Source organism: Oryctolagus cuniculus, chromosome 15 (assembly GCF_964237555.1).
Source record: "Oryctolagus cuniculus chromosome 15, mOryCun1.1, whole genome shotgun sequence".
Classification (NCBI taxonomy): Eukaryota; Metazoa; Chordata; class Mammalia; order Lagomorpha; family Leporidae; genus Oryctolagus; species Oryctolagus cuniculus.
The window spans coordinates 60,573,053-60,592,255 of NC_091446.1; the positions used below are offsets into that span (position 1 = coordinate 60,573,053).

The 19,203-nt window shown below is 44.3% G+C and overlaps 1 protein-coding gene across 1 annotated transcript in view; it reads left to right on the plus strand.

Annotated features, from left to right (window-relative positions):
- Positions 1-7,286: 7,286 nt before the first annotated feature.
- The window catches only part of CCAR1 (cell division cycle and apoptosis regulator 1), a 51,811-nt gene continuing 39,894 nt past the window's right edge, over positions 7,287-19,203 (plus strand). The window contains exons 1-2 of the mRNA XM_017348736.3: positions 7,287-7,426; positions 8,448-8,569. Of these exons, the coding sequence (XP_017204225.1) occupies positions 8,497-8,569 (73 nt within the window). The 5' untranslated portion in view covers positions 7,287-7,426; positions 8,448-8,496. The remainder of the gene's footprint in view (positions 7,427-8,447; positions 8,570-19,203) is intronic.

Sequence of the window (19,203 nt, forward strand, 5' to 3'; positions counted from 1 at the left end):
CCAGCTCTCTTCTGTGCCCCGGGAAAGCAGTAGAAGATGGTCCAAGTGCTTGGGCCCCTGCACCCACATGGGAGACCAGGAAGAAGCACCTGGCTCCTGGCTTCGGATCGGGAGAGCTCCAGCCATTGCAGCCATCTGGGGAGTAAATCAACGGAAGGAAGACATTTCTCTCTGGCTCTTCCTCTCACTGTCTGTAATTCCACCTCTCAAATATAAATAAAATCTTTAAATAAATAAATAAATATTTTTTAAGAAGCTGAAAACATGGGGCCAGAGTTGTTGCACAGCAAGTTAAACCGCAACTTGTGACATCAGCATCCCACACTGGAGTGCTGATTCAAGTACCAGCTGTCCTGCTTCTGACCCAGCTCTCTGCTAAGGTACCTGGGAAGGCAAAGAAAGATATTTCAGTTATTCCTGCTGCCTACATGGGAGACCCAGATGAAACTCTGGGCTCCTGGCTTTGGCCTGGCCCATTCCTGCTAGTGCAGCCTTTTGGGGAGTGAAACAGTGGATAAAAGATCTCTCTCCCCTCCCCTCTGTCTCTCTCTCTCCCTCCATCCCTCTCTGTCACTCTTTGTTTCAAATAAATAGTCTTTAAAAAGAATTTCAAGAGGAGGGGACATGTGTGGTACAACCATTTAAATTATCATTTGGGATGCACATATCAAAATGCCTGCATTTTAGTTCTGCTTCTTCTTCCAACCCTGTTTCCTGCTAATGTGCACTCCAGGAGACAGCACAGGATGTTGGTTCAAGTACTTAAGTCCCTGCCACCCATGTGGGAGACCCTGTTGAAGTTCCTGGTTTCTCGCCTCAGCCTGGCCCTACCAAAACTATTTCAGGCATTTGTGGAATAAACCAACAGACAAAAAAATATGTCTCTGTTTTTCAAATAAACTGAAAACCAATAAGTAAAAATTTAAAAGTAGTTGGGGTCTTGCCCCCCCCCCCCCCAAGGTGGGAGACCTGGAATGAGTTCCTTTCTACCAATGTCAGGGCGGCCCAGCCCCAAGCATTATCAGCATTTGGTTAGTGATTTGGGAGATGGAAGCTCTGTATCTCTGCTTCTTAAACAGATAATTAAAGTCAAAATTTTTCAATATGAAAATAAATGTGTATTTATTTCTAAGAAAAGGAAAAAAAATGAAACTTTTTCATTAGTTTTCTAATTTACTTCATAAAAATGCCATTACATTGAAAATAATCTGTATGTTGGGTTTTTCTTCTTTTCATTTCTAAGATTTATTTATCTTATTCAAAAAGCAGAGTTAGAAAAAGAGAGAGAGAGACAGAAAGAGAGAGAGAGCTTTCATCTGCTGATTCTCTCCCCAAATGCCCAAAAGATCCAGAGCTAGGCCAGGCCAAACCCAGGAGTTAGGACCTCATCTGGGTCTCCCATGTGGGTGGTGAGCACCCAAGCACCTGGGCCATCTTCCACTGCTTTCTCCGGGCACATTAGCAGGGGTTCTGGATCAGAATTAGAGCAGCCGGGACTGGAACCATTGCCTATATGAGAGGCTGGCATCGCAGGTAGCAGATTAATCCTCTGCATCACTTCACTGGCTCCCTGGATTTTTCTTACTTCTGAAGAATTGCCATATTTTCCTAAAGATTAAAAGGAAATGTGATTTGATTATAATTTAGTTGATGTGGCAAAATAATTTCAAAAGCAAAAATATAAAGATCCTTTAAAATTCACATTGCGGGTATTGTGGTGTGCAAGTTAAGCCCCCTCTTGGGATGCCTGAGTCGCACACTGGGGTGCTGGTTTACAGTCAGGATGCTCTGCTTCCACCCCAGCTTCCTGTTTGTGTGTTCTGACAGGCAGCAGCCCAAGCACTTGAGCCTTCTGGCTTTGGCCTAGCCTAGCCCTGGCTGTTGTGAATATTGGGTGAGCAAACTGGTGGATGGAAGATCTCTGTATCACTCTGTGTGTCACTCTGCCTTTCAAGAACCTAAAAATAAATAGACATTCACATTTACATTACAAATTATGTATTTTGTGTAAAATTATATATAGTTGAGTATATTTTAAGATATTCACCTGATAAGAGATCTCTGCTTTAGCAACACTTGCTGAGGTCACCAGTGACTGCCTCTCCCACGTAGCCAGGCAACTCTTCATTCTTTAGGATTCAGTTGAATGTCACTTCCCCTGGCTTAAGGGCCCATGTCTGCCAGTTTCCAAACAAATGCACTTTTTCTGTTTCCAAGAAATCAGGGTACTGATATAAATTTTAGACTGGGGCCAGGCTTATAGTGCAGTGTGTCAAGCCATTGCCTGTGATGCTTGTATTCCATGTGAGAAATCGTTTGAGTCCCAGCTGCTCCACTTCCGATCCAGCTCCATGCCAATGTACCTGGGAAAGCAGAAAATATGGCCCAATTGCCTGGCCCCCTGCCATCCATGTGGGAGACCCAGATGGAGTTCCAGGCTCATGGCTTAAACCTGACCCAATCCTAACCATTGAAGCCATTTGGGGAGTGAACCAGAGGATGAAATATCTCAAGCTCGCTCTCCCTCTCTGTCTGTCTCTCCCTTTCTCTGTGTAACTCTGCCTTTCAAATAAATAAGTAAATCTTACAAAGCAGTTTTTAGGTGGATGAGATGCCAAAACACCATATGCACGCTGTCAGTAGCCTTATACTTACCATTCCCACTCATGGCCTTCAGCTCATGCGTGCTGAAGATGCTGCATCTGCCAAGCACAGGTTTCCAGACATAAAAACAGTGAAAGAGCAGCTGGGCTTTCACAAATTCAACAGCTGAAGTGTATCCCTTTCGTAAGGATAAGTCAAAATATAAATGATGCCAAAGCAAGTCACTTAGTGCCAAAATAAACAAAGAAAAGCTTAGGTTTAGAGACGATTCCATAGTGGCCTGTATTCCAAATGTGAGATATTTCCTAGGATTCAGTTTTAAAATGTGGCCATGGATGTTGGGCTCATATCACACGCATGGCCTCTAACTGTGCAGCTGTTGTTATGGAACATGTGATGTTTTTGGGAAGTGTAGGTACAAGAGTAATGAAGATCTAATAAATGATTTTTAAAATTTTTTGTTTACTTATATTCATCTACTCGAAGGATAGATCGATCAATTGATCTATCTTCTACCTACTTGTTCACTTTCCAAATGCCCACGATAATCAGAGTTGGCTCAGGCTGAAGCCATGAGCCTGCAAGTCCATCTGGGTCTCTCATGTGGGCAGCAGGGGTCCAAGCATTTAACCATCATGTTCTGATGACCAGGCTGTACTAGCGTGATGGTTAGATCGGAAGCACAATAGACACCCTTAAACCAGCACTCTGATATGAAATCTAGGTGTCCCAAGCGGTGGCTTAACCCACTGTACCATAACACTTGCCCTAGGTGGCATTTCAAATTATTGGGGAAAATGAAGGATTTTTCAACAACCAGAACAACCAGGTAGCCAAAACAAACAAACAAAAAACATTGGACTCTTACCTCACTCCTTACCCTAGGATTATTTTTTTGTTTACTTTTTAAAGATTTATTTTTATTTTATTTGAAAGCAGTTACTAGGGCTGGACTTGTGGCATAGAGGGTAAAGCTGCTGCCTGCAATACCAGGATCCCATATGGGCACCAGTTCTAGTGTCAGCTGCTTTACTTCCGATCCATTTCACAACCTTCTTTCCCAGGTGCATTAGCAGCGAGCTGAAACAGAAGTGGAGCAGCCGGGACTCAAATTGGAGCCCATATGGGATGCTGGCACTGCAGGTAACCTTCTATGCCACAATGCCAACCTCATAAATAAATCTTTAAATAAAAAGGAAGGAAGGAAAGAAGTACGAAGGAAAGAAAGGCAGTTACAGAGAGAGGGAGGGAGAGAGAGAGAGAGAGAGAGATACAGAGAGCAATCATCTACCTGCTGACTAACTCCCCATATGGCTCATTGGTCTGGGCTGGGCCAGACCAAAGACAGAAGCCTTGAACTCCTTCTGGGTGTTCCATTTAGGTGCAGGAGCCTAAGTTCTTGGGTCCTCTTCCACTACTTTCCCAGGCATGTTAGTAGGGAGTTGGATCAGAAGTGGAGCAGCTGGGAGTTGCTTTGTTACCAATATCTGATACAGGCACTGCAGACTGCAACTTAACCTACTGTGCCACAGCACCAGCCCCTAAGATAAAATTTTTTAAGATTATTTATTTACTTGAAAGGCAGAGTTACAGAGAGGCAGAGCCAGAGGCAGAGAGACAGAGAGATCTTCCATCCAATGGTTCACTCCCCAAATGACCACAATGGCTGGAGCTGGGTCCATCTGAAGCCAGGAGCCAGGAACTTCTTTCCAGGTCTTCCCACGTGGGTGGAGAGGCCCAAGGACTTGGGCCATCTTCTACTGCTTTCCCAGGCCATAGCAGAGAGCTGGATCAGAAGAGGAGCAGCCGGGACTCAAACCAGTGTCCATATGGGATGCCGGCTCTGAAGGTGGTGGCTTTACCTGCTACACCACAGTGCCAGCCCCAAGACAGGGTTCTTCCATCTGCTGGTTCACTCCCCAAATGGCCAGGCCTGGGGCAGGCTGAACCCAGGAGCCTAGAACTACACTGGAGTCTCCCATGTGGGTGGTAGGGCCCCATGCACTTCGGTCACTTTTCGATTTTTTTTGGCACATTAGCACGGAGCTATACCTGAAGTGGAGTTGGTGGGGTTGGAACCAGTGCTCATATGCAATGCCAGTGTGGCAGGCAGCAGCTTAACCCACTGTATGATAATGCTGACCTCCCAAGAGCAGAATTTGATATTCACGTGTGTGTGCCCTAGCTTTCCCATTGTAAAGTGTTTTCTCTTTACAAACACTCCATAACAAAGATATTCAAGGTAAGATTAATTTGTTCACAAAATAAAGGTAATCTCATTAAACATGGCCCATTACATGACTACAAGAATAATTTTGGATCATATAGCCATTTTAAAGTTTTCTTTGCTGAAACTTTTCATAAGGAATATCAGACTTTTTTAAAAAAAGATTTATTTATTTATTTATTTGAAAGGCAGAGTGACAGAGAGGCAGAGGCAGAGTGAGAGAGAGAGAGGTCTTCCACCCACTGATTCACTTTCCAAATGGCCACAACAGCTGGAGTTTGGCTGATCCAAAGCCAGGAGCTTCTTCCAGGTCTCCCATGCAGGTGCAGAGTTCCAAGGACTTGGGTTATCTTCTACTGCCTTCAGGCCATAGCAGCAAGCTGGATGGGAAGTGGAGCCACCCAGGACTTGAACCAGCACCCATATGGGATGCTGGCGCTGCAGCCCGGGGCTTAAACCCAGTGTGCCACAGCACAGGCCCCTCAGATCAGACTTTTAAAAAGCCCTTGGGAAGCCAAGCTTTGCCATCAGACTTTGCCTTCAATAACCTATAGATTTGGAGGACTCTTAAATTCCAAAGTATTCTAGAAAGTGACATTCTTTACCCACTGGTAAGGTAACCATGCAAGGGAATCATGTATACAAACTATCATCTGGCGTTGGTTATTGTGGCACAGTGGGAGAAGTTACTATATGACCAGAAAGGAGAAACATGGAGACAGAGATCTTCCATGCTCTGGTGTACTCCCTAATAGTCCACAGCAGCTGAATCTGGGCCAGCCTTTACCCAGGAGCTAATAACTCCTTCCCAATCTCTTCCACATGAGTGGTAGGTACCCAAGAACTTCAGCCATCACCTGTTGCTGGTATCCCCTATGAGCACTGGTTCCAGTTCCACCTGTTCCACTTCAGATCCAGCTACCTGCTAACGCGCCTGGAAAAGCAGTGCATGATGGCTCAAGTGCTTGGACCCCTGCTACCCATATGGGAGACTGCAATGCCGTTCCAAGCTCCTGGGATTTGGCCAAACACCAGTCTGGCTGTTGTGGTCTTTGAGGGGTGAAACGTTAGATGGAAGAGTCTACCATTCCTGTCCCCTGATTCTTGGCATCCTATCCATCTTTTTGTTAATTCACCTGGGAAGGCAGCAGATGATGTTCCAAGTACGTGGTTCCCTGCCACCCACATGGGAGACCTAGATGTTGTTCCTGGCTCAGCTCCAGCTCTTGAATCCATTTGGGGAGTGAACCAGTAGATGGAAAGGTCTTCCTGTCTGCCTTGCAAATAAGTAAAATCATCAAAAATAAAATAGCACCAGTCTTTTTTTTTTTTTTTTTTTTGAGATCCTTTTTTTCCCCTGAGAGTTTTTTTTTTTCTTTCTGAGAGCTCCTAAGGTCAATCTTAGTTTCATAACGTTGTTTAGTCTGTATCTGAAATTATGACTCGCCAATGAAAGCTTTGCTATTATAATCAGTGTCTTTATTTGTGTACTGTTTCAAAGAGAACAGATTCCAAATAAATTGAAGCAAATTACTGTATTGCCACTAAAATAAGAATGTCCACTAATAGTTTCTGAATTCTGGCTAGATCTTGCCATGAGAAAAATTGCTTCTTCATCTTTGCTCAAAAACATTACAGAATTGTAAGTTACAGATAGTTTACATGGAAGGGGAGTTTCCTTACATCTGGAAGGAAAAACAAGAAAGAAGAGGAATATAGGCCATAAAATGGAATGAAACACTGATACTGGCTGCAACATTGATGAATGTCTAAAGAACTGGAAGACCACATATTGAATGATTCTATTTAAATGAAACGTCCAGGGTAGGCGAATCCTGAGAGAGAAAGAAGGTAGAGGTTATCGGGGCTGTGGGGAGCGGAGGGCAGGGGCATGAGTTTATTTTTCAGGTGGTGCAAAGGTTCTGGTAGTAGTGGTGGTGATGTTGGCACAACCTCATGTTTACACTAAAAGCCACTGAATTGTACACGTTAGAATACTTATATTTTAAATACTAAGTTCAATGTTATGCAAATATCCTTTGTATTACCCTAAAAAGTGTTAGGGTGCTAACGGGATGTGTTTATTGTTCCAGTAAGTTTAACTGGAAGGGGGGAAAAAAAATCACAAAATGGCGGCTGTCCTCACGGAGTCACGTGACCGCCATTACTTGCTTTGCCACCCTCAAGGAAGCCTTTCCCTCCCCTCGCTAGCGCAGAGACGTTCCCTGCTCATTGTTTAGCGAAGCCAAGGTAACCCTTCCAAGGCGCGCTCCAGATCCGGCAGCAGAGTCCAAGGCAAGTCGTCTTGAGGGCGGCCGGGGAGCGCGCACGTACAACGTCGCCCCGTAAGCGCCGTTCTTGCGGGAGATGTGGAGGAGGGGAGCGCGCAGAGGAAGAGGGGGAAGTCGGCGCATGCGCCTGAGGCTGACGGGTTTGAAATGGCTTCGGTGTTAGCCGGGACCCGACTCAGGTGAAGGTCTGGTACGCGCAGTTGAAGCGTTGGGCGGCCGAGCCGGGGTTCTCCACGTCCTATCGGATCCGCGGAAGGGCTGGGAGCGATCGTCTCGGTGGCACGGCTTCCGCGGGCCGGCGACGGTGGGGCTCTCGTGGGGCTGGGGCGGGAGGGACGCGGTCCCTTTTGTGCGGGTCGGAGCAGGCCCCGCGCGGCCGGCCCCTCCCCCACCGCCACGCTCCTGCCCCGCGGCCCCGCGGCCTCGGCCTGGCGGGGCTGCGGCCAGTCGTCCCGGGCCGCCGAGACGGCTGCGGTTGTAGTCTCCCAGCCTCCGGGCCTGGGGCATCGGGGCGGCCGGCGGTGGTGCGGGTTTTGGGGGACGGAGGCATTTTGCGACCTGCCTGCGGGTCGAGGCGACGAGGGCTCGCAGTAGCCCCCTGTCGGCGCTTCACCCCATGTGGCGGAGCGGTGGGTTTTGTCTCCCGAGGCCTGCGGCCCGCCGGGAGTGAAGACCGCAGGAAGATGGATGGCCGGGGGCTGGCCGGCGGTGCTCGGCGGAGGGGGATGCGCGGGCGGAAACCTTCGCCTCTTCTGGCCGGACTTTGGGGGGAGGGGTCCTCGCAGCGGTTCTTGAAGAGGCATCCGTTATCTCAACTGCCTTTCCCCTCGAGGGAAGGGAGAAAAGAAGCGCCCCCAGCCCCTTTCCCTTTGCTACTCGAGAAAGTACGGCGATGTTCGTTAGATGAGATCCTTAAATCCCTTTACTTGGGGTCTCGTCCTGTTTCCGTTATTGATCTCAGCGCTGCTCTAACCTTGGCCTTCCCTCCTTAACTCATTGCCAAGAGAAACACGCAGGCTGTTTTCCAATGTAGAGTTGTGAACTTAACTGTAAGCAACTGGGTCGAGACCGCGGATGGTCTTCGGTTTAAATGTGACAGTCCATTTTTTTTAAAAAAAGAGTGTAAGTCGTTTTTAAAAAAACAGTGTACTTTTGGTGATCTGCTTGATGTAAAAATGTTTTTGCTGCATTTCAAATTTTCATTTGCTCCCCGTCTTCCAGTTATTTCTTTTTGGGAAGATATCCTTGATACACGGAGCATTTTCTTTCTTTTTGTGACATCGATAGTTTGGTTGAACTTTAAAATGTGGATCTTTTCTTAATAGGACGCTGCTGTAGAAGACAAACAAGCAGAGGTTTTTTCCCCCTTGCATCATGGCTCAGTTTGGAGGACAGAAGAATCCGCCATGGGCTACTCAGTTTACAGCCACTGCGGTATCACAGCCAGGTCAGGCTACTGAACTCATGTACTGTAAAGGTGGAGTGAGGCTATCCATGGGATGGTGAAATGCTTGCCAGTGCTGTGTTTGCAAGTGTGGTTTCATGGTTTTTAAATACCTTAAGTTGATTACGTTTTCATTCTAAGTTAGCAGCCACTCATTGTACTATATTTGCCATGCTAAGATGTCTGTATTCAGAAGGTACATTTAAAAGTAAATGTATTTAAAAGCCATGCTTCTTGAAGAACTGTATGTGACTATTCTGTTTGAATTGAAAGTAGACAAACAGACTAAAGAATTTTATTACCAGGCAGAAGTAAAAGATAAAATAGTTGTAAAGGCAGTAAATTAACATTTACATTGTCAAAATAAGGTCAGAAGAATTTCTTTTTCAAAATAAAGTCAATAAAAAATGTTGAATCTGTTTTAATAAATTTCTTCCTGATTTTCTTTGGAAGAAAACGTTTATTTATTTGGAATGCAGAGTGACAGGGAAGGAGGGAGGAAGAAAGATCTGGAAGAATTTTTTTAAAATTTTTTATAGGTATAGTTACAGAGATGCAGACAGAGAGGACCTTCAACCACTGGTTCACTCCCCAGATGGCCGCAGCAGCCTGAAATGAGTTGATCTGAAGCCAGAAGCCTGGAGCTTCTGGGTCTCCCATGCAGGTGCAGGGGCCCAAGGACTTGGGCCATCTTCACCTCTTTCCCAGGCCATAGCAGAGACCCGGATCAGAAGTGGAGTAACTGGGACTTGAAGTGGAGCCCATGTGGGATGCTGGCACTGCAAGTGGTGACTTTTCCTGCTACGCCACATTGCCGGCCCCTAATTTTTTATTTTTTAAGATTTATTTATTTACTTGAGAGAATAAGAGAAACTCTTCTTTCTGCTAGTTCAATCCCCAAATGGCCATAGTGACTGGGGTTGGTCTAGGCTGAAGCCAGGAACTTGGAACCCTTTTGGTGCCTCCCACAAGGGTGGCAGAGACCCCAAGTACTTGAGCCATCATCACTACCTTCCCAGACTCATTAGCAGAGAGCTGGATTGGAAGTGGAACGGCTGGGACTTGGTATTCAGATATGTGGAATGCTGTCATTGGAGAGTTTGGGTGGGGAGAGAGGCTTAAGTTTGTGTACCACAATACCAGCCCCCCCCCCCTATCCATTTTTAACCATTTTTTGACTTAGTGATTGAGTCTTAAAACATTAAGCTCATCTGTAGCTTTGCACTTATTACTTAAAGATAATAAGCCAGTAGTGTTTAGGAGTTTGAATTATGTTTCTCAAATACTGCACAGAATCAGGTTTTGAGTTCCCAGGGAATTTGCAGCTTATTTTGTTACTTTGAATATATTTTTACTTATACCAGTTCTTTGTTGCCTCGTACTTATCAGTTTTGTAATTTGAGGTCAGTTCCTGAGACACTGGTCTTTGACTACAGTGTTCTAGTTATCTAGGTGACCTTTTTTTTTTTTTTTTTTTAAATAGATACCTTAGGGTTTTTATTTTAATTAATTATGCTTTGGGGGATTAAAGGATAGTAGTTGAAGCAGTGGAAAATACTATGAAATAATTATTATAGATAAATATAATTTAGAGCTCATTCGCTGTGTTAAATAATGAGAAAACTGGGGTTGACTAAGTTTTGATTAAATAGGACTGGGAATTATTAGCAACTACTTTGTGTCCAGAAGCAAATGCTATATTCTTGTAGTTTGGGAAACTAAACATGTTTTAGCTGGTTTTTACTGCATAGTATTTGCTTTAGATTCATGTCTGTAATATACCAATAAAATAGGTATTATGGTAGAAATCTGTTATCTGTGGCTCTTAATGTTTGCATTGTAATTATTTGGATGTATGGTGTAGTACTTATGTTTATTTTAAGATTGAATAAGGGCAGGCGCCACGGCTCACTAGGCTAATCCTCCGCCTGCGGCGCCGGCACACCAGGTTCTAGTCCCGGTTGGGGCGCCGGATTCTGTTCCGGTTGCTCCTCTTCCAGTCCAGTTCTCTGCTGTGGCCTGGGAAGGCAGTGGAGGATGACCCAAGTCCTTGGGCCCTGCACCCACATGGGAGACCAGGAGGAAGCACCTGGCTCCTGGCTTCAGATCAGCACCATGCACCGGCCGCAGCGGCCATTGGAGGGTGAACCAACGGCAAAAAGGAAGACCTTTCTCTCTGTCTCTCTCTCTCACTGTCCACTCTGCCTGTCCAAAAAAAAAAAAAAGATTGAATAAGATGACAGTAATGTTTATAAACTTGTCAGAGGGCAGAGTTGTTAGTGAATGTAGGTCTTACCTTTCTGTATATGGCAAAAGAGATCCCAAGTATGAAGGTTCTGTGAACAGAATTTTATTTGTGCTGTATGAAATATGTAAATTTTCTTGGACTTGCCATTAATCAAAATTTTTCAAAACCTCCAATTTGGCTGACGAAGCGTGACTTCATTAAGTAAGCAGGCAGATATTTTGTTAGTATCCAGTTTTAACTTTCCTGTAAAAATCCTGGAATAGGTCCTAAATGAAACTGTCTAGTGATGTTGTTTTAATTAAAATGTCTTAGTTTCTAAGTGTTGTATCTTGGGCTACTTTATGAAGGTTTTTTTTTTATATAAAGATTTATTTATTTGAAAGAATTACTGTGAGATAGGGAGATACAAATATTTTTCATCTGCTGGGTCACTCCCCAGCTGTCCACAATGGCTGGGACTGGGCCATGCCAAAGCCAGTAGCTTCATTTGGGTCTCCCACATGGGTGGCAGGAGCCCAGGCTCTTGGACCATCTTCCCCTGCTTAGCTAGGTCTGGAAGTGGAACAGCTGGAACCGAACTAGCACCCATATGGGATGCTGGTGTTGCAGGCAGCAGCTTTACCTGTTACACCACAATGCAGGCCGAGGCTTTACCCGCTATGCCTCAGTGCCAGCTGGCCTCCTTTCTGTCCTTTTAAAGCTGCCTTTGTAGCTAATCATTAGGTTATTAGAGTTGATTATCAGTTTGAAATTTCTGTTAAAGTTAAATTCTTTTTATTCTTGGGTCAATTAAAGTATGTGTTAACTACATGTATTCGGAATAGAAAACTTTTTTTTTTAAAGGATTTATTTGAAAGGTAGAGTTAAAGAGAGGCAGAGGCAGAGGGAGAGAGAAAGGGAGAGAGATTGAGAGAGAGAGAGAGGTCTTCTATCCGCTGGTTCACTTCCCAAATGGCCGCAATGGCCAGAGCTGGACTGATCTAAAGCCAGGAGATTCTTTTGAGTCTCCCATGCAGGTGCAGGGGCCCAAGGACTTGGGCCATCTTCCACTGCTTTCCCAGGCCTAGCAGAGAACTAGATTGAAAGTGGAGCATGGGCCGGCACTGTGGCATAGTGAGTAAAGCCACCGCCTACAGTCTGGCATCCCATGTGGGCTCTGGTTCAAGTCCCAACTGTTCCACTTCTGATCCAACTCTCTGCTATGGCTTGGGAAAGCAGTAAAAGATGGCCCAAGTCCTTAGGCCTCTGCACCTGTGTGAGAGACCCAGAAGAAGCTCCTGGCTTCCGATCGGCACAGCTCTGGCCATTGCAGCCATCTGGGGAGTGAACCAGTGGATGGAAGACCTCTCTCTCTCTCTCTCTCTCTCTCTCTCTCTCTCTCTCTCTGGGTCTGCCTCTGCTTCTCTGTAACTCTGCCTCTCAAATAAGTAAAATCTTAAAAGAAAAAAGAAAATGAATTTGCTACCAGTTATTTGAAAAAAAAAAAAAAAAAAGGAGGAGCTGGGACTCAATATGGTGCCCGTATGGGAAGCTGAGGCTGTAGGTGGCAGCTTTACCGGCTGTGCCACAGCACCGGCCCCTAGGAAACTTTTTCTTTTCAGATTGTAACAGTATCTGGTGATTTTATATTTATATAAATATATAAATACATAAATAAATATATAATATAAATAAATATATAAATTAAATAAGTAAATATAAATAATATATATAAATCATATATATATATACACATACTCTGCAAATGAATAAAGAAGCTGGGCAATGGTTGGAGACTAGTCCACTCAGGTACAGGTCTGTTAGGAATTCACCAATGTTCCCATTGTTGGCTAAGCAATTTGCTAAGGCAAGTCCACTTCAAAAGTTCAAAAGGAGTTAGCTTCTACTACCTGTTTTCCTCCACAAAGGTTTGTGTTTTTTTTTTTTTTTTTTTTTTACATTTTAAAATTTCTGAATAGTTTTCAGTTTACAAATGGAAATTGTGATGCAATACAGAGTTCCCATATACTCCACACCCAGATTCCTCTTTAAATATAATTGGGGAGCAAAAATTCAGTAAAGAACATTAAAAAGACTTAATGAGGATAATAGTATAGGTGTCAATTTTACTCTGTTAAAGAAACACACCTGGGGCTAGTGTTGTGGCATAAAGCTGCTGCCTGTGACACCAGCATCCTGTATGGGTGCTGGTGGGTGTCCGGGCTGATCCACTTCTGATCCAGTTCTCTGGTAATGGCTTGTGAAAAGAAGCAGAAGATGACACAAGTGCTTGGACCCTTGTATCATGTGGGAGACCTGGAAGAAGCTACTGGCTTTGGCCAAGGCTGGTTCCTGGCCAGTGCAGCCATCAGGGAAGTGAACCAGCAGATGGAAAATCTCTATCTTTCTCTCTGGAACTCTTTCAAATAAATAAATCTTAAAAAAAAAAAAAAAAACAAAAAAAAAACAAAAAAAAAAAACCTATTGAAATACTGCCAGGTATATATGTATCAGAGACCAGTGTCACATCAATGATCATACCACAGAAAAACATTAATTATTCAATTTCAATGAAGTATTGTAGTCTTCATGCCTGTATTTCTGATGAAGTTTCTCCTCAGGCCAATACAAAAATTGCCACTGTAATTTTTTCTATGTGTATAACTTCTCATGGATTTGTTTAGTTAATCCGTTTAATCTGTTTGCTATTTGATCTTATTTTGCATTTCTGCTAACTTTCTGAAAACTCCTAGCTAATTGATATGGAACTATCAGTACATTTATACAAGATGATACAGTAAAACTAAAGTGAAAACCCTTACAGTAGCAGTTCATTGCTGATTTTTGTAAAATTGAAGATTTGAATATTCTGATTGATTTTAGTCTTGAGCTTAATTCGGTTAAGGACAGTGAGGAATTCCTAGGTGTTGTCACATGGCATCTTCAATTTTCTTTTCTGTTAACCTTCATCCTCAACTATGAAACCTTGACCTTCTGAATTTCTTCTCCATTTTACAGTTAGGCTCTGTGAACTTCATATTTGGATGACTATATATTAGTAGCAGGTTTTTCTTACAGCTTTCATGCCTTTTAGGCGCCTCCATACCGTTCCCAAAATTTTACGTCCAAATTTGCAGAATTTGGCATATAACCCTCACTTCAATTGGAAGCTATTTTTGTTCTTTTCTTTCGTTATATCTGCTTGCTTTTACTTGCTTTCCTTTCTTGATTACACTGTATTTGCTACTTCTTATTTCTCCCCCTACCTTAAATGTATCTGTCATATGTGATAGTCCTAAAGTGTAAATTTTGTTGCTGTCACAGAATTTTTCAAAACTGAATGGAGTGTGAGCTAGATTCTGTTCCAGGTCCTTTCTGTACCAGATGAAGAAATTGAGACACAAAGGTGGAAAATCTTTAGGTTTCTTAGAAAGCCACGGGATAGTCAGTATTAGGGCCTCAGAGCTGTGGTTCATTTTATGTCTCATTAGTCTCTTTATTATTTGGCTGCAAAAATAAGGAGTTTTAGAATACAGTTCAAATTCCTTGGAATGGTATTTGTGGGACTCTTTTTAAAATTTTTTTAATTAAATTTTTTAAATTTAAAAAAATTTTTAAAATATTTATTTATTTGAAAGAATTATGGGGAGAAAGAAAGGGAGGCAGAGAGAGAGAAGTCTTCTATCCGCTGGTTTACTCCCCAAATGGCCATGATGGACAGGGCTAGGCCAGGCTAAAGCCAGCAGCTTCATCCAGATCTCCCACTTGGCTGCAGGAGCCCAAAGACTTGTGCCATTTTCCACTGCTTTCCCAGGTGCATTAAGGAGTTGGATTGGAAGTGGAGCAGCTAGCCCATATGGGATGCCAGCACTGCAGGTGGCTTAATTGCTACATCACCATTGGCCCCAAGATTTATGTTTTTATTTATTTGCAAGAGTTAGGGAATCTTCCATCTGCTAGTTCACTCCCCAGATGACCATAACAACCAGGGCTGGGCCAGGCCAGGCCGAAGCCAGGAGCCCAGAATTCCCTCTGGGTCTTCCCACATGGGTGGCAGGGGCCTAAACACTTGGGCTATTTTCTGCTGCTTTCTGAGGTACATTATCAGGAAGCTGGATCAGAAGTGGAACAGTTGGGACTCAAAATGGCATTTGATGTGGGATGCTGCCATTGCTAGGTGGTGGCTTAACCATCTGTGCCACAATGCTGGCCCCAAGGAGCCATCCCATTTTTCATTTTTCCCATAATTGATGTGCTAGTTCTTAATATTTAGCTATTTTTCCATATCTTACCTGAATTGCTGTGATAGGTCTTTGTTGTTAGTCATGTAAGGCTGAACGTTTAACAGTTTTCATTATGTAAAGAGGTGTTGAGAGAAAAAGTTAAAGACCTAAGCAAAAATTGAATATAAAGGTATCTTCAATATATTTGACTCAATATTTAGATGTATGTATATCATTGAAACAGCATTATATGGTGAGATAGGTTTAGCAGATTCAGAACTATGCTCACATCCATTTTTTTTTTTTAACCGTTTATTTATTTATTTGAAAGGCAGAGTAACAGAGAGAGGGAGACACAGAGATATTTTCCATTTACTGTTTTACTCCCCAGATGACTGCAACAGCCAGGGATGGACAGGCTTCAGTCAGGAGCTTGGCACTCCATCCTGGTCTTGCATGTGGGTAGCCCAACCATTTGGACCATCTTTGCTTTTCCCAGGCAATTAGCAGGGAGCTGGATCACGAGTGGAGCAGCCTGAATATGAACCCGCTCCCACATGGGATGCTGGAATCGCAGGCAGTGGCTTCACTGCTGCACCACAACAGCAACTCTCTATATATGTGCTTTTTCTTTTTCTTTTTCTTTTTTTTTTTTTTTTTTTTTTTTGCGTGTGTAAGAGTTATAGAGACATTAAGAAAGAGAGAGATCTTTCATCTGCTGGTTGACTCACCAGATAGCCACAACAGCTAGGGCTGGACCAGGCAGAAGCAAGGAGCCAGGAGCATCGTCCAGGTTTCCCACATGGGTAGCAGAGACCTAAGCACTTGGGCCATCCTTTGCTGCTTTCCCAGGTCCATTGGCCGGGATCTGGGTTGAATGTAGAGCAGCTGGGACTCCATATGGGATGGACCCCATATGGGAAGTTGGTGCTGCAGGCTGTGGCTGCACCACAGCGCTGAGCTTTTTCTGTCTAGTGGAGCTAATATGATAGACTGTCTTGCTTATGTTTGATCAGTGAGCATTTTTTTTTTCAAGATTTATTTATTTATTTATTTGAAAGGCAGAGATACAGGGAGGCAGAGGTAGAGAGAGAGAGGTCTTCCATCTACTAGTTCACTTCCTAAATGGCCGCAACAGCCGGAGCTGTGCCGATCTAAAGCCAGGAACCAGAAGCTTCTTGTGGGTCTCCCACGTGGGCTTAGCAACCCAAGGACTTGGGCCATCTTTTACTGCTTTTGCAGGCCATAGCAGAGAGCTGGATCAGAAGAGGAACAGCTGGGACAAGAATGGGAGCCCACATGGGGTGCTGGCACTGCAGGCGGTGGCTTTGTCCGCTGTGCCACAGCACCAGCCTCCCATCTCTGTCTTAAACTGAGTGCGCAACTCATGTTTGTGTAGCTGTGGCTTTTTTTGTATTTTTGCTTTATGATCTGGAAAATAATTTTGATTACTATAGATGACATGTATTGGAAGTCATGCTGGAGGTATAAATAGTAAACTTGAGTGATGTAAGACTGCTTAAAAGAAGTGAAGTGGGAAACAGTAAATATCAGTGGCAGTTAAGTACGGAAGTAGTATGACATTGTGAATGGTGTCTTTTTTAGATTTTTTTTTTTTTTTTTTTTTTTTTTGACAGGCAGAGTAGATAGTGAGAGAGACAGAGAGACAGAGAGAAAGGTCTTCCTTTTTGCCGTTGGTTCACCCTCCAGTGGCCGCCAAGGCTGGCGCGCTGCAGCTGGCACACCGCACTGATCCGAAGGCAGGAGCCAGGTGCTTCTCCTGGTCTTCCATGGGGTGCAGGGCCCAAGCACTTGGACCATCCTCCACTGCCTTCCCGGGCCACAGCAGAGAGCTGGCCTGGAAGAGGGGCAACCGGGACAGAATCCGGCGCCCCGACCGGGACTAGAACCCGGTGTGCTGGCGCCGCTAGGTGGAGGATTAGCCTAGTGAGCCGCAGCGCCGGCCGTGAATGGTGTCTTAAACTGCCTGAGAGAATTGATTTTTTTGAGTTGTAGGTAGAAGAGACTGTGGCCGGAACACTAGCCCTCACTTCCAGTGACCTTTAGGAGAGTGGAAGAGCCACTGTCTACTAGGATATTATCTTTATAGAGAGTGTGACAATGCCACCTAATACTGATTTGAATAATGCTTACCTTTATTAATTTTTAAAATATTTATTTATTTATTTGAAAGGCAGAGTTAGAGTGCGAGTAAGTGAGCTTCTATCTTCTGTTTCACCCCTCAAATGCCGCAACAGCTGGGTAGGCTCAGTCTGGGCCAGGAAGAAGCCAGGAATCTAGAACTCCATCCAGGTCTCCCTTGGGTGACAGGGACCCAAGTACTTGAGCTGTCACCTGCTGCCTCCCTAGGTGTGCATTAACTGGAAGTTGGATTCAGATGCCAAGCCAGGCTTCTAATCCAGGCACTCTGAAATGCCATGCGAGCATTGCAAGTGAGGTCTTTATTGCTGTGCCAAACACTCCATAATTTTTTGTTCTTAAGTAAATGGGAAATGAATGTCAAGTCGTTGAGTTCTGTCCTTTAGGCTCTGAAGAAAACCTTCAAAGTCTCAATGGATTGAACAGTGAGCTAATTGTAGGAACATTACCTATATACAGTAGAAAAAAATTTCTACTTGTGGAATCTAAGGAAGGATATTGAAAAGAAGATGACATTTAGAAGACCTGTTCACATAAAACCTTGCTTCGCAGATATTTTAGTAAATACACACAAGTTAAAGCAAATTAATAAAATTGAAGAATTGATAAAATTGATTGTTAAAAATTATGAAACTGGGGGGCCGGTGCTGTGGTGCAGTGGGTTAATGCCCTGGCCTGAAGCGCCAGCATCCCATATGAATGCTGGTTTGAGTCCCTGCTGCTCCACTTCTGATCCAGCTCTCTGCTGTGGCCTGGGAAAGCAGTAGAGGATGGCCCAGGGCCTTGGGCCCCTGCACCTGTGTGGGAGACTGGGAAGAAGCTCCTGGCTCCTGGCTTCGGATGGGAACAGCTCTGGCTGTTGCGGATAACTGGGGAGTGAACCAGCAAATGGAAGACCTTTCTCTCTCTCTGCTTCTCCTCTTTGTGTAACTCTGACTTTCAAATAAATAAATAAATCTTAAAAACATTAAAAAAAATTATGAAACTGGAAAGGAGGAATAAAAAAGTTAGAAAAGAGAATCATACTAAAATTTTTTGTAGTACTTGAGTATTTCAACATTTATAGCTTTAGATGTAATGACTTGCCTCTTTTTAAGAGAATTGTCTACTTCCTTGTGTTGTTTTTTTCCAAATAGCATGAGACTGCTTCATGAAACTATATGGAAATTTCGAAGAATAAAATACTGCATGACATGGGAGTGCAGATAACTCTTATGGACAGTCTTCCCTTAGTATTCTCTGGGAATGGGTTCCAGCAGTGTCTGCAGATGGAAAATTCAGAGATGCTTAATGGTAGCTTTGGGATCTGCAAGGAGGAAGGCCTATACTTCCGGGAATGGAGAAGTCTCTACCTGTACTTTCGGGGAAGAAAAGTCCTTGCCAAGGTCCCTGCGGGTGCCTAAAGGTCAACCAATGAGGATCAGACCTGCCTCAACCTTTAACCCCCATGCCCTGAATCTATAAAAGGAGCTCTCCCAATCTCTGACGTGCGACTTCCCCAGCCCCCGCTCTGTTGCTCTGTTGGGACCGCGGAACCTCGCCCGGGAGCGGAACCCCAATAAAAGCCTGTGACTTAATTGATTCATCTGCCTGGGAAGATTTGTTAAGCGCCGGACACCTTGCACTTAAGTTCCTTAAATAAAATAGCATAATATTTGCAGATAACTTATGCATGTTCTCCTGAAGAATTTTTTTTTAAACTTATTTACATGAGGCCGGCGCTGCGGCTCACTTGGTTAATCTTCCACCTGTGGAGCCGGCATCCTGGGTTCTAGTCCTGGTCGGGGCGCCGGATTCTGTCCCGGTTGCTCCTCTTCCAGTCCAGCTCTCTGCTGTGGTCCGGGAGTGTAGTGGAGGATGGCCCAAGTGCTTGGGCCCTGCACCTGCATGGGAGACCAGGAGGAAGCACCTGGCTTCTGGCTTCAGATTGGCGCAGTGGGCTGGCCGTAGCGGCCATTTCGGGGGTGAACCAACAGAAGGAAGACCTTTCTGTCTCTCACTGTCTAACTCTGCCTGTCAAATAAAGG